Source organism: Lepidochelys kempii, chromosome 27 (genome assembly GCF_965140285.1).
Source record: "Lepidochelys kempii isolate rLepKem1 chromosome 27, rLepKem1.hap1, whole genome shotgun sequence".
NCBI classification, from domain to species: domain Eukaryota; kingdom Metazoa; phylum Chordata; order Testudines; family Cheloniidae; genus Lepidochelys; species Lepidochelys kempii.
This window is the reverse complement of record NC_136406.1, coordinates 4,739,709-4,755,821: the sequence shown is the minus strand read 5'-3', so window position 1 is coordinate 4,755,821 and position 16,113 is coordinate 4,739,709. Positions and strand designations below refer to the sequence as shown.

Here is a 16,113-nt window from a genome sequence, read left to right as displayed (position 1 = left end):
CTGAAGGAAGTGGCAGTCAACCATGGAAGGAGAATTCATCAGACAAGACACAGGAAATCGCCCATCCATCCCAAGGTCCCATTCTCCTGCCATACTGGATTGGGCTGCTGATCCAGACACCCAGTAAACCTGCTCGAGCAGTAGCTAACACCCAGGTCATCTGAGGAAAGAGAAATCTCCTGAATACTGCACTCAGCTAATGGGAGAATGAATTCCTTCTGCCTCCCTTCTCGCTGCTGCCACCAGGTCATGCCCTGGCACGAGCTCTGCCCATACGCAGTGTAAAGAAACAGTGAAGGGATGGAAATACAAAGTTGACAGAACAGACCCAGACATGACTCTGCACCAACAACGTGTAATCAGTATGACCCAGTTTGTTTTTAAATATAATCAAAGACCCCAGTCTAAAGGTTGTAAGTATCAGAGGGTAGCTGTGTTAGTCTGTATTCACAAAAACAACACAGAATCCAGTGGCACCTTAAAGACTAACAGATTTATTTGGGCATAAGCCATCTGAAGAAGTGGGGTTTTTACCCACGAAAGCTAATGCCCAAATAAATCTGTTAGTCTTTAAGGTGCCACCGGACACCTTGTTGTTTCAGTCTAAAGGTTCAAATCCCAGAAAGCCCAGGATTTATGAAAAATGGAATCTGTTTATTCTGATCTCTGAGTTTACCCTCCACTGCCACAGCAGCGAATAACCCCTGCCCTGCGCCTTCCCTTCACAGACCGAACCCATACGTGCCACTGGGACAGCCTCGGAAATTAAAGAGTTTAACTTTATAACCGTTATCATCACGGCAAATCCCCCTTGCAGATCAAGTGCCACCCGGATTCTTAAGGTGATCTGGCTGGCTGGCCAGTCTGTGTCTATCTGACCTTATTGTGCCACTGAAGCTTTTGGTTCCCAAGTGATTGCCAAATGCATAGTGGCCTTTCTTGGTATACACACTTCAGCATTCGCTGGTCTTCCATCCAAATAATACATCCATCACCAATTTTACATTTACCTCCAACATGCAGGATATTAAATAGCCCTTTCATAATACTACATTGGTCAGTTAGCCTCAGCATCAGAGAAACTCTTGGCAGTTTCAACTACAAGGACAACTGACCAGATTGCCACAGGTGGTCAGCTTCAGTATATCTTTTTTATTTAATTAAACGTGACTATTAAGGTTATATATAAGGAGGCAAGAGTAATGGAAGGAACATAAGGTTTGGTCTGCTTGTCATTGCTTGAAGCAATAAGATCCTTGGTTTACAGATCAACTGGTGTGATTAATCAAAATGAACCTTCCTCCCAACATACAGGGCAAAAGAGGTCACACTTGGAAACATTACGAGTGAAGAATTAATTTTTTCATGACTTTCTGCAGCTTGAGCGCAGTTTGCCAGAGTTAGTTGCTATCTCAAGCTTGCTATCTCAAGGTGCACTTACCTCTTGCTCCGTGAACAGTATGTCAGTGTAGCAAAGCTGCAGAAACAGACAGTTCTCAGGGTCAGATCATGAAACAAGATGTCTTTATATCAAACATTTTGAAGTCTGAACTAGGAAGTGATGGCTGTCTACATATAAACAACACAGTAAATAAATGGCAGAGCTAAGAACAGAACCCAGATGCCTGACTTCCAGTTCTCGGCTCTAACCTTTAGATTGTATTCTCCCTCATGCACAGAATCTCTCTATTTGAATGTGAGCACCCTCTGCCTTCCTGTCATCCCAAACGATCAGAACATATTGAAAAGCCACTTACATCCTGGTCGTAGCGCTTCCTGATCTCTGGGTGCGTCTGCTCTATCAGGCAATCCACAAAACAAGTCTGAAAGTATGAAAAAGGCAAGAAAAAGCAAGGTGACCGTATGGCTGATAAGCAGATATAGATGGGCCACCAAATCTTTGCTATTTTAGTCAGAGAGGTGGGAGGGAGCGGAGCTGGTGGCTAACTGTATGTTACCTGAAGTGGACTCTCTGTGATAGCAATCTCTCAAGGGACTAAAACTATCAGAGTAGTGATGAAGTAACTGACAGATCATTAATACTACTACAATTTTACTATGGGCCCACTCAGGATGGGGGCCCCACTGTTTGGGCACCAGTACAAACATAAATAGATGTAATCTGAGCCCTGAAGGGCTTCCAATCTAAAGCACACACAAGAGATGAAGGGTCAGGAACAACCCTTAACCATGGAGTGGGGATACTCAGGAAGACCAGGGCTTTAAAGAGCCCGCTCCTAAGCAACAAGAGGAACTAGTGAACAGGAGCAGCTAACAGGGGAGTTTTGTGAGGGATTTTACAGGGGGCACTACATACACTTAACATTTCTTAAACTTCTTTAAACTTAAGCTACAAAACATCCCCTGATAAAAACAAAACGACAACAAAGGAACCAGTGGCAGGAGTAAAAAGAGAATGCAGGCAGAAGTTCAGCAACAGAGTGGGGGGCTACCCAGTGTATTGCACCCAATGCAGCATGTAGGCAGGTAGCATATGGCCCTGAGAGAGCATGTATGGGTTTTGGAGGCCAAGGTGGCTGAGCTAGAAGAGCTAAGGGAGACAGAGAGATACACAGACGAGACTTTCCAGGACACAATAGTATGATCCCACCCCCAGTCTAATAGCCTCTGTGCTGTTGAGGAGGGTGAAAGTCTCAGGGAAGGAGAACATCCAACTGGAGCAGAAGGAAACGATCCCATAGCTGGGACCCTCCTTCCAGATGATGTTGTGGTATCCTCTCGCACTGAGGATACCTCTCCGGAGGAGGGAACTCCAGTTATTAGGAAGAGACAGGTATTAGTAATGGGCAATTCGATCATTAGAAACATAGATAGCTGGGTTTGTGATGATCACCTTATTGTGCCACTGAAGCTTTCGGTTACCAAGTGATTGCCAAATGCGTAGTGGCCTTTCTTGGTACACACGCTTCAGCATTCACTGGTGCTGAGATAAAGTTTCTTGACACCTTAAATGACTGCTTCTTGGAGCAGCTAGTCCTGGAACCCACAAGAGGAGAGGCAATTCTTGATTTGGTCCTAAGTGGAGCACAGGATTTGGTTCAAGAGGTGAATATAGCTAGACTGCTTGGTAATAGTGACCATAATATAATTCAATTTAACATCTCTGTGGTGGGGAAAACACCACAGCAGCCCAGCACTGTAGCATTTAATTTCAGAAAGGGGAACTACACAAAAATGAGGAGATTAGTTAAACAAAAATTAAAAGGTACAGCACCAAAAGTGAAATCTCTGCAAGCTGCATGGAAACTTTTTAAAGAAACCATAATAGAGGCTCAACTTAAATGTATACCCCAAATTAAAAAACATAGGAAAAGAACCAAAAAAGAGCCACCTTGGCTAAACAACAAAGTAAAAGAAGCAGTGAGGCAAAAAGGCATCCTTTAAAAAGTGGAAGTTAAATCCTAGTGAGGAAAATAGAAAGGAGCATAAACTCTGTCAAATGAAGTATAAAAATATAACTAGGAAGGCCAAAATTTTTTTCTGGAAGAACAGCTAGCCAAAGACTCAGAAAGTAATAGCAAATTTTCCATTTTTAAGTCCATCAGAAGCAAGAAGCTGCTGAACAACCAGTTGGGCCACTGGACGATGGAGATGCTAAAGGAGCACTCGTGGACGATAAGGCCATTGCGGAGAAACTAAATGAATTCTTTGCATCAGTCTTCACAGCTGAGAACGTGAGGGAGATTCCCAAACCTGAGCCATTCTTTTTAGGTGACAAATCTGAGGAACTGTCCCCGATTGAGGTGTCATTAGAGGAGGTTTTGGAACAAACTGATAAACTAAACAGTCATAAGTCACCAGGACCAGACGGTATTCCCCCAAGAGTTCTGGAGGAACTCAAATGTGAAATTGCAGGACTAACAACTGTCGTCTGTAACTATCATTTAAATCAGCTTCTGTACCAAATGACTGAAGGATAGCTAATATGACACCAATTTTTAAAAAGGGCTCCAGAGGAGACCCCAGGAATTACAGGACCCCAGGTAAACCTGACTTCAGTACCTGGTAAACTGGTTGAAACTATAGTGAAGGACAAAATTGTCAGACACATAGATGAACATAATTTCTTGGAGAATAATCAAAATGGTTTTTGTAAAGGGCAATCATGCCTCACCAATCTACTAGAATTCTTTGAGGGGGTCAACAAGCATGTGGACAAGAGGGATCCAGTGGATATAGTGTATTTAGATTTTCAGAAAGCCTTTGACAAGGTCCCTCACCAAAGGCTCTTAAGCAAAGTAAGCAGTCATGGGATAAGAAGGAAGGTTCTCTCATGGATTGGTAACTGGTTAAAAGATAGGAAACAAAGCATAGGAATAAATGATCAGTTTTCAGAATGGAGAGAGGTAAATAGTGGTGTCCTCCTGGGGTCTGTACTGGGCCCAGTCCTATTCAACATATTTATACATGATCTGAAAAAAGGAGTAAACAGTGAGGTGACAAAATTTGCAGATGATACAAAACTACTCAAGATAGTTAAGTCCCAGGCAGACTGTGAAGAGCTACAAAAGGATCTCTCAAAACTGGGTGACTTGGCAACAAAATGGCAGATGAAATTCCATGTTGATAAATGCAAACTAATGCCCATTAGAAAACATAATCCCAACTATACATACAAAATGATGTGGGTTAAATTGGCTGTTACCACTCCAGAAAGAGATCCTGGAGTCATTGTGGATAGTTCTCTGAAAATATCCACTCAATGTGAAGTGGCAGTCAAAAAAGCGAACAGAATGTTGGGAATCATTAAGACAGGGATAGATAATAAGATAGAACGTATCACATTGCCTCTATATAAATTCATGGTACATCCACATCTTGAATACTGGGTGTAGATGTGGTCGCCTTATCTCAAAAAAGATATATTGGACTTGGAAAAGGTTCAGAAAAGGGCAACAAAAATGATTAAGGGTATGGAACGGCTGCCGTAAGAGGCAAGATTAATAAGACTGGGACTTGCCAGCTTGGAAAAGAGACAACTAAAGGGCGATATGATAGAGGTCTATAAAATCATGACTGGTGTGGAGAAAGTAAATAAGGAAGCGTTGTTTACTCCTCATAAACACAAGAACTAGGGGCCACCAAATGAAATTAACAGGCAGCAGGTTTAAAACAAACAAAAGGAAGTATTTTTTCCACACAATGCACAGTCAACCTGTGGAACTCTTTGCCAGAGGATGTTGTGAAGGCCAAGACTCTACCAGGGTTCAAAAAAGAACTAGATAAATTTATGGAGGACAGGTCCATCAATGGCTATTAGCCAGGATGGGCAGGGAAGGTGTCCCTAGTCTCTGTTTGCCAGAAGCTAGGAATGGGCGACAGGAGGTGGATCACTTGATGATTCCCTATTCTGTTCATTTGCTCTGGGGCACCTGGCACTGGACACTGTCAGAAGACAGGACACTGGGTTAGACGGACCTTTGGTCTGACTCAGTATGGCCGTTCTGATGTTTAACAGGGAAAGAACATACAAGTAGATGAACACTGTGAAAAATGTACACAGCATGACTAGTTACATTTGGGGTTTTTTCCCTTTCTTTATTCATTGGGAGTAGAGGGAAAAATGTGGGAGTTAGTAAGAGCAAAGGAGGGAAGGAAAGAGGGACTGTCACACTCTGTCAGCTCCCTAGCCATGAGGAGCAGGCCTGGTTTTGTAGGCATCACAGCAGAAGGCAGCCTTGACAAGGCCACGGTAAGGGTATTGCTCCCCTCTCCCCCAATTGGTTAGATCTACCTACATATTGTACTGATATATACTATCAAACACTCCCAAGCTGATGCGTACACATCACTTCTTAAAGCAGAGTTAGATAACTACACATGCATTAGCTAGAGAACACAGAACTGAATGCATAACTGGCTTCTGGCTTACTACTTTAACCACTGAGAGACTATCAACAATCGGCTTGGCCTCCTAATTAAAAAAACAGTCACTACTGTGAACCAGTGAGCTCTTACATAGGTGCTATTAGCAAGGCATGTCCCTGCACAAGTGTGCTGTTATCCTTCAACAGCACCAACTGATTCATTAACACAGAAGACACCCTCTGTCCTCAGCTAGGCACAGCCCTGTATTCATTCTACCTTGCCATGGTGGAGATGCCCGCACAGGGTCACATTCCGAATCAGCTCAGAGTTGTCCATCAGATCTGCCAGGAAACTAGAGGAAGGGAAGAAACAAATGACAGTTAGCTGCTTCTATTCTGCCCACAGTACGATCCCCCAGTAAGACCTGGCACTTCAGCTGCACCTTTCAACCCAGGGTCTTGAAGTGCTTTAGAACGTTCATTCTCCTAGCTCCCTGCCAGGTACATAAACATCCTCAATTCACAGACTGGGAAGCTGACCCACAGAGATTAAGTATTGGACCAATGGTATTGATCCATTACTTGATGAAATAGTAGAACTGCCAATAACAGTGCTGAAAAGATGGAAGTGTTCAATAAATATTTCTGTTCTGTACTTTGGGAAAAACAGACGATGTATTTATATCATATGATGATGATAATACACCTTCCATTCCAACAGTAACTATGGAGGATGCTAAACAGCAGCTACTAAAGCTAGACATTTTTAATTCAGAAGGTCCAGAGAACTTGGATCCAAGAGTTTTAAAAGAGCTGGCCAAGAAGTTTGCTGGACCATTAATGTTGATTTTCAGTAACTCTTGGAACACTGGGGAAGTTCTAAAAGACTGAAAAAAAGCTACTGTTGTGCCAACATTTAAAAAGGGGATGACCCAGTTAATTATAGAGACCTGTCACCTTGACAAGATAATGGAATGGCTGATATAGGGCTCAAGAAGCATTAAAGGAGATTAAATTAATTTGATGATATTTTCCATAAATCCATGTTACTTGGCATTAATTATATTATAGTCCCTTCAACTACTGCTGGAATACTGTGTCCAGTTCTGGACAATTCAAGAAGGATGTTGATAAATTGGAGAGGGTTCAGAGAGGAGCCATGACAACGATTAAAGGATTTGACAAAATACTGTATAGTGATAGATTTGAGGAGCGAACTCTATTTAGTTTATCCAACAGAAGGTTAAGGGATAACTTGATCATAGTCTATAAAGACCTATGTGAGGAACAGAAATGTAATAACGGACTCTTTGATCGAGCAGACAGATATAACAAAATCCAATGGCTGGAAATTGAAGCTACACAAATTCAGACTAGAAATAAGGCACACATTTTTAACAGTGAGGGTAATTAACCACTGTAACAACTTTAACATAAGAACATAAAAATGGACAATGGCCCTTCTAGCCCAATATGTTGGTCTTCTGACAGTGGCTAGTGCTAGATGCTTCAGAGGGAGTAACAGATCAGGGCAATTTATTGAGTGATCCGTTCCTTGTCATTCATTCCCAGATTCTAGTAGTCAGAGGTTTAGGGACACCTGAAGCATGGCGTTACACCCCTGCCCATTTTGGCTAATAGCCACTGATGGACCTATCCTCCAGGAACTTATCTAATCTTTTTTTAACCCAGTTATACTTTTGGCCTTCACAAAATCCCCTGGCAACAAGTTCCCCAGGTTGACTATATGTTGTGTGAAGAAGTTACTTCCTTATGTTTGTTTTAAACCTGCTGCATACTAATTTCGTAGGGTGACCCCTGGTTTGACTGTTATGTGAAGGGGTAAATAATACTCCCCTATTTACTTTCTCCACCCCAGTCATGATTTTATAGACCTCTGTCCTATCCCCCCCAGTCGTCTCTTTTCCAAGCTGAACAGTCTCAACCTTTTAATCTCTCCTCATATGGAAGCTGTTCCATCCCCCTGATCATTTTTGTTGCCCTTCTCTGTACTTTTTCAACTCTAATTTTATTTTACTTTATTTTATTTATTTATTTTTGACATTGAAGGACCAGAACTCCATGCAGTATTCAAGGTGTGGGGTACCAGGCATTTACATAGTGGCATGATGATATTTTCTATCTTCTTAATGGTTCCTAACATTCTGCTAGCTTGTTTGAGTACTGCCGCACACTGAGCAGGTGTTTTCAGAGAACTATCTAAAATGACTCCAAGATCTCTTTCTTGAGTAGTAACAAATAATTTAGACCTCATCATTTTGTATGTATAGTTGGGATTACGTTTTCTAATGGGCATTAGTTTGCATTTATCAACATTGAATTTCATCTGCTATTTTGTTGCCCAGTCACCGAGTTTAATGAGATCCCTTTATAGCTCTTCACAATCTGCTTTGGATTTAACTCTCTGGAGTAGTTTAGTATCATCTGCACACTTTGCCTCCTCACTGTTTACCCATTTTTCCACAGCAGCTAAAATTTAGTCAGGGGCATTTATAGTAGAAGTTATGGACAGGTCAGGGGCTGTGAATTTTTCTGTTTATTGCCGTGACCCATCCATGACTTTTTACTAAAAATACCCATGACTAAATCTGAGCCTTATTTATGAATATGTTGAACAGCACAGTTCCCAGTACAGATCCTTGGGGAACCCTCCTATTCACCTCCTCTATTGACACTTCAATCTGGTACAGTTCCTAAGATCTACCACCTAAAAAGAACAACTCAGGAGTTTGAATCTCCCCTCAGATCCTCTGCAGTGAAGACGGATGCAAAAAATTCATTTAGCTTCATTTAGCTTCTCCACAATTGCCTTGTCTTCCTTGAGTGCTCCTTTAGCACCTCAATTGTCCAGTGGCTCCACTGATTGTTACGTTTTTGCATCTTTTGCTAGTTACTCTTCAAATTCTTTTTTTTGCCTGCCTAATTATACTTTTACACTTGGCTTGCTAGAGTTTATGTTCCTTTCCATTTTCCTCACTAGGATTTGACTTCCGATTTTTAAAGAATGCCTTTTGTCTCTGCCTTTTTTATTCTGTTGTTTAGCCATGGTGGCTTTTTTTGGTCTTCTGTTTTTTTCCTTTTTTTTATTTGAGGCATAGAAGCTGAAACTATATCTATTATAGATTGCAGAGTAGCAGCTGTGTTAGTCTGTATTCGCAAAAAGAGAAGGAGTACTAGTGGCACCTTAGAGACTAACCAATTTATTTGAGCATAAGCTTTCATGAGCTACAGCTCACTTCATTGGGTGTTTTAAAAAAGTTTCCAAGTAATGTGCAGGCATTTCACTCTTGTGACCATTCCTTTTAATTTCTGTTTAATTAGCCTCCTCATGTTTGTGGAGTCCCCTTTTTTGAAGTTAAATGCTACTGTGGTGGGTTTCTTTGGTATTTTCCCCCCTACAAGGATGTTCAATTTCATTACATTATGGTCACTATTACTGAGTGGTTCAGCTATATTCACCTCTTGGACAGATCCTGTGCTCCACTTCGGACTAAATCAAAATAGCCTCTCCCCTTGAAGACTCCAGGACTAACTCCTCCAAGAAGCAGGATTAATGGTGTCTAGAAATTTTATCTCTGCATCCCGGCCTGAGATGACATGTACCCAGTCAATATGGGGATAGTCACCATCTCCATCCTGGTCATGTGGTCAGTAGTATATTCCTACAGCTGTATTATTATTCAAGCATGGAATTTCTATCCATCGAGATTCTATGGTACAGTTTGATCCATTTAAGATTTTTATATGTTTGACTCTATGTTTTCTTTCATATATAGTGCGAGTCCCCTACCAGTGCGACCTACTTTGTTATTCCAGTATATTTTGTACCTGGTATTACCATGTCCCATTGGTTATCATTCCACCAAGCTTCTGTGATGCCTACTAAAGCAATATCCTCATTTAATACCAGGCACTCAAGTTCACCCATCTTAGTATTTAGACTTCTTGCATTTGTATACAAGCTCTTATAAAATTTGTCAATATTTAGTCGTCTGCCTTTATGTGATGTAACTGAATGGGACTCTTTCCTTTGACTGTTTCTCTTCAGTTATTTTTCAGGGGCTTTGATGGATTCTCCATCACTGGACATTTTTTAATTGAGATTGGATGTTTTTCTAAAAGATCTGCTTAATGCCTCATACTGCATTATATAGGATGTCAAAGACCACAATGGTCCTTTCTGGCCTCACAATCTACAAAGTGCCTCATACAGTCAGTAGGACAGCTGTAACTAGCACCCAGGATTCTGGACTCTCTCTGCACTTTTTCTGAGTCACTCAAGAAAATAGCTATGTTTTAAGTGAATTCAAGGTGTGGGTTTCTGACTGACAAACTCCACATTAACCGGTGAAAACTAGGGTTCTGAAGTTAGTGAAGTAACGACACTATGTGTGCTGTGCAGTGCAGTGAGTGGAATGCATTTTTAAGCTTCAGTTCCTTTTGTACCTTCTTCCTTCTCCCCTCTAGCTAGAAAAAGGGAAACCAGCTGCTCTTGCAGTTCTGCTGATGGTATCCCTATGCCAATGAAAGGCCAAACTGCTGCTGTTTTGGAAAGCTGGAAGACAAGACGTTTTCACCTCCACTCTAGAGCAGCTTTTTCCTCCGAGTGGTACATACCAATCCCTCTTACCTCCCCTCAGCCTGTGAACATGGGAAAGCAAAGGGTACACTGTATGAATGACTTGAACCAAATACGAACTTTTGAAAGAAAAAGAAAGCCACACAGTACTCACTCCATCTCATACACGGTGACAGGCAACGTCTGTTCCATCAGGGAGAATTTCTTGGTTTTCACAGGTTTAATAATAGGCTCTGGAAACAAACCAAAGAAAAATTGAAAGGTATTCCCTAGTACCCCTCAGCTCCAGCATTCTCTCTAATTTTAGAAATTAACTGTAATAAATAGTAGACAAAACTTTAAGCTGGCACTGTGATTTTCAAGTTGATGGCATCCCTTCAACTCTTGTACGTGCAGAGGATCAGAAACTAAACTGAAATAAGTTTTTATTTGCCATCTTTAAATTAACTCATGAACAAAATTCTTCTTTGTTAACTGTCTCAATAGAACTTCTGTTAAAACGACAAACCAAATGCTAACCAGAGAGAATTCTGAAGTGAGGAAACTAACGATACTGCCAGCAGCAAGACTTTGTTTTCCTTCTCCCTTACAAGTTTGTTTTAAGAAACCCTCCCTGATCGCACCCACGATTTACTAACCTCTCATTACTCACCAGTGAGAGGCTGTGTATCTTCCTCCTGCACTATGGTCTCTACCTCAGGCCCGTAAACCTCTTCTGCAGTCGGATAGTATTTCTTATCCTCATGCAGTACCACTTCCATTCCAGGATGATCTTCATCATGATCTCCTATATCATCGTCGTCGTCATCATCATCAAGCTGAAACCAAGAACAATACTTTGCTATTCTTTAGAGCTTTACATCCAAGGATCTCAAAGCACTATACAAACATTAAACTCCTATTTTACAGTTAGGAAACTGGAGGCAGTAAGTGGGTAGGTGATTAGCTGATGGTCACACTTCAAGTCATTGACGCAGCTGGAAAAGAATCTGGCCATCATAACTACAACTAGAATCTAGATCATATGCAACTGCAGTGCAGGTCCCAGTCTTGCTGTATCAGGCACCGATCAAAGTCAGGTCCTGAAAAACGTTCTGATGGGCTCCCCCACTTTCAGTTTGGAGGTCATTTTTCCACCTTGAATCCATTCCAGATAGCCACAATGAACAGCAGGTCATCTTTAAATCAGATACCAATGTCACATGCAAGTGATGCTTGCACAGCAAGCAATTGATACCAGTACCCTTTATCCATGTGCACAACATACCCAAGGCTGGCAGTACAAGTAGTGAGACACAGTGGACCCCTTCTGCATCAAAGTGCAGCTACCAAACCCTGTGCATTAAACCCCAAAACCCCACGTGTGTGAGTTATGATTTCACTAGTACAATAATGATTATTTTGCATATACATATAAATACTGGCACCATTAGGAGCTCTACTTCTTTAAAGGAACAATCCAGTGATTAGTTCCAATTTCTTAGATCACTAAAGATCTACCAAAGAACTCACAGTGAAAGAGCAATTTTCAGCACCATTCCTAAACATATCAGTGGCTGTTTCTGTTTTCATAAATATAAATACTACTCATATTCCCCTATTCTATGTTCTTACACCAAGCTCATCATCATAATCTCTGAACACCTTCCAGTCATGCATTAAACATGACTAATAGTGTCATGTGTTGGTGTTAACATCTCTTAATGGGAGACACCGGAAAGTATGAGTAAAATAATGAGGGACTCAGTGTAAGGATCTTGTTTAAAACACAAGATATGGAGCTCCTATTTGAATGCGTACAACAGCAAGGAAACTCACTTAAAACAGAGAAAGTTTCTTATTTTTTTTTCACACATTCAAGTGGAAGCTGAATTTCCTTGTCTCTTTCTGACTATCAAGAGGGCAGCTTCCTATTAGATTTTTAATTTTTATTATATTTTTAGATACTTTGTTTTTAGAAATCTACTAAATCAGAATATTTAATAGTACATCAAAGTTTTCCTTGAAAACATTAAGTAAGTTTGCTGTGGTGTGGAGTTTTGTTTTGTTTTTGAGAGAGAGAGAGAGAAAAAATCATTTTCTGGGGACAGGAGACACTGACACAGAAGGAACAGTTACTTTTCAGCTTGCACCAGAGATCGGTTGATAACTGTAGTCAGGATTAAAATTCAGGAGAAACAGGTTAGAGCAGGAGTAGGAAAACTTAAGACATGAATAACCTTCATTTCAGTTTTCAGAGTAACAGCCGTGTTAGTCTGTATTCGCAAAAAGAAAAGGAGTACTTGTGGCACCTTAGAGACTAACCAATTTATTTGAGCATAAGCTTTTGTGAGCTATAGCCCACTTCATTGGATGCAAGCTTATGCTCAAATAAATTGGTTAGTCTCTAAGGTGCCACAAGTACTCCTTTTCTTTATGCTTCATTTCAGTATTACGTTATTCTGGTGAAAATACAAATTAAGATCTTTTTGCGCAAGTTTCATTGCACCTCATCAAGATCCTTGGTCTCTCTGCCCAGTTCATCATCATCATCATCGGAGTCGAGCTCTGGCCCGATGTAGTTCCCAAACTCATCATACAGGTCTGTGTCCATGATGCTAAGTACCAAGAGAGACAAAGCCATGTGTAACTAGAATAATCGGGGCAACTGTTTTCCTGCACCATGGATGAAGGTGCATCCCGCCCCCCCCCCACCCTGTCATTTAAGTTTATTTATTAAACACATTTGATAACTGACTCTCTCTGCCATCACCCAGTGCTCCCCCATGACCCCCCTCTTCACCAGCACCCATCCCACATCACCCACCCTAGAGCCCCTGGTTAATCAGCAACCAGAGCCCATCCTACATTGCACCCCTGCCACGCCCAGCATATCATCCTCCCTAGAGTCCCTTCTGCCAGCACCCAGCATCGCTGGCAAATGTCATCCTCCCCAAAGCCCCCAGCACAAGCACCCAGTGTGCCCTCAGATAACCCCTCTCTGCCAAGTCCTTCACATCACCCCCTCCAGAACCCCTTCCATCAGACCCCAGCACTCCAACACCCTTCCGAGCCCCAATCACCAGCACCCCCTACATTACCAAGCCCCAGCACACCACCCTCTCCAGAGCCCCTCTGCCAGTCCCGCACATCACCCCGTCCAGAGCCCCCTGCCTTCCCCCACATCACCACAGCCCCCAACTTCCCAGCACATCACCCTCAGCAAGTCCCCCACATCCCCCCTCTCAGAACCCCCTGCGTCTCATCACATCCCCCAACTTCCCCCACATCACCTCGTCCAGAGCCCCCTGCATCCCCCCTCCACATCACCTCGTCCAGAGGCCCCTGCATCCCCCCTCCACATCACCTCGTCCACAGCCCCCTGCATCCCCCCTCCACATCACCTCGTCCACAGCCCCCTACATCCCCCCTCCACATCACCTCGTCCAGAGGCCCCTGCATCCCCCCTCCACATCACCTCGTCCAGAGGACCCTGCATCCCCCCCACCACATCACCTCGTCCAGAGCCCCAGCGTCCCCCCTCCACATCACCTCGTCCAGAGCCCCCTGCATCCCCCCTCCACATCAACTCGTCCAGAGGCCCCTGCATCCCCCCCACCACATCACCTCGTCCAGAGCCCCAGCGTCCCCCCTCCACATCACCTCGTCCAGAGCCCCCTGCATCCCCCCTCCACATCACCTCGTCCAGAGCCCCAGCGTCCCCCCCTCCACATCACCTCGTCCAGAGGCCCCTGCATCCCCCCTCCACATCACCTCGTCCAGAGGCCCCTGCATCCCCCCCTCCACATCACCTCGTCCAGAGGCCCCTGCATCCCCCCTCCACATCACCTCGTCCACAGCCCCCTGCATCCCCCCTCCACATCACCTCGTCCACAGCCCCCTGCATCCCCCCTCCACATCACCTCGTCCACAGCCCCCTGCATCCCCCCTCCACATCACCTCGTCCACAGCCCCCTGCATCCCCCCCTCCACATCACCTCGTCCACAGCCCCCTGCATCCCCCCCTCCACATCACCTCGTCCAGAGGCCCCTGCATCCCCCCTCCACATCACCTCGTCCACAGCCCCCTGCATCCCCCCTCCACATCACCTCGTCCAGAGGCCCCTGCATCCCCCCTCCACATCAACTCGTCCACAGCCCCCTGCATCCCCCCTCCACATCACCTCGTCCAGAGGCCCCTGCATCCCCCCTCCACATCACCTCGTCCAGAGGCCCCTGCATCCCCCCTCCACATCAACTCGTCCACAGCCCCCTGCATCCCCCCTCCACATCACCTCGTCCAGAGGCCCCTGCATCCCCCCCTCCACATCACCTCGTCCAGAGGCCCCTGCATCCCCCCTCCACATCACCTCGTCCACAGCCCCCTGCATCCCCCCTCCACATCACCTCGTCCAGAGGCCCCTGCATCCCCCCCTCCACATCACCTCGTCCAGAGGACCCTGCATCCCCCCCACCACATCACCTCGTCCAGAGCCCCAGCGTCCCCCCCTCCACATCACCTCATCCACAGCCCCCTACATCCCCCCTCCACATCACCTCGTCCAGAGGCCCCTGCATCCCCCCTCCACATCACCTCGTCCAGAGGCCCCTGCATCCCCCCTCCACATCACCTCGTCCAGAGCCCCCTGCATCCCCCCTCCACATCAACTCGTCCACAGCCCCCTGCATCCCCCCTCCACATCACCTCGTCCACAGCCCCCTACATCCCCCCTCCACATCACCTCGTCCACAGCCCCCTACATCCCCCCTCCACATCACCTCGTCCACAGCCCCCTACATCCCCCCTCCACATCACCTCGTCCAGAGGCCCCTGCATCCCCCCTCCACATCACCTCGTCCAGAGGCCCCTGCATCCCCCCTCCACATCACCTCGTCCAGAGCCCCCTGCATCCCCCCTCCACATCAACTCGTCCACAGCCCCCTGCATCCCCCCTCCACATCACCTCGTCCACAGCCCCCTACATCCCCCCTCCACATCACCTCGTCCACAGCCCCCTACATCCCCCCTCCACATCACCTCGTCCACAGCCCCCTACATCCCCCCTCCACATCACCTCGTCCAGAGGCCCCTGCATCCCCCCTCCACATCACCTCGTCCAGAGGCCCCTGCATCCCCCCTCCACATCACCTCGTCCACAGCCCCCTGCATCCCCCCTCCACATCACCTCGTCCACAGCCCCCTGCATCCCCCCTCCACATCACCTCGTCCAGAGGCCCCTGCATCCCCCCCTCCACATCAACTCGTCCAGAGGCCCCTGCATCCCCCCTCCACATCACCTCGTCCAGAGGCCCCTGCATCCCCCCTCCACATTACCTCGTCCACAGCCCCCTACATCCCCCCTCCACATCACCTCGTCCAGAGCCCCCTGCATCCCCCCCTCCACATCACCTCGTCCAGAGCCCCAGCGTCCCCCCCACACCCACACCAACGTCCCATCAGCAGCGCGCAGCCCCCCATCCCCTCCCAAGAGGCGCCGTGGCCCCAGCTCAGGCCGGGCCCGCACGCCTCACCCAACGCTCGCGCTCCGCGCCTTCCGTTCCGGCGGCCGCTGCCTGCGACTGTGCGACACCAGCGCGGAAGGACCCGGGGGGCGAGCGGTACGATTGCCTAATGGGCCGCTTCAAACCCCGTTGCAGCCAGCGCCGCGGCCGGAGCGGGGAGTTCGGAGGTGTAGGCCCAGCTGG

General features: G+C 45.7%; 1 protein-coding gene across 2 annotated transcripts in view; it reads right to left on the bottom strand.

Moving 5' to 3' along the window:
• EFTUD2 (elongation factor Tu GTP binding domain containing 2) overlaps positions 1–16,040 on the bottom strand; it is a 37,311-nt gene extending 21,271 nt beyond the window's left edge. Inside the window, exons 1-7 of one of the 2 annotated variants that reach the window (XM_073326246.2) lie at positions 15,940–16,040; positions 12,917–13,025; positions 11,081–11,246; positions 10,583–10,661; positions 6,106–6,181; positions 1,758–1,823; positions 1,442–1,477 (exon numbers count right to left, since the gene is read on the bottom strand). In XM_073326246.2, the coding sequence (XP_073182347.1) occupies positions 1,442–1,477; positions 1,758–1,823; positions 6,106–6,181; positions 10,583–10,661; positions 11,081–11,246; positions 12,917–13,021 (528 nt within the window). In that variant the 5' untranslated portion in view covers positions 13,022–13,025; positions 15,940–16,040. Of the gene's footprint in view, positions 1–1,441; positions 1,478–1,757; positions 1,824–2,854; positions 3,019–6,105; positions 6,182–10,582; positions 10,662–11,080; positions 11,247–12,916; positions 13,026–15,939 lie in introns of those variants that run through there. The other variant, XM_073326245.2, reaches the window with a different exon arrangement.
• Between the last annotated feature and the right edge of the window lie 73 nt (positions 16,041–16,113).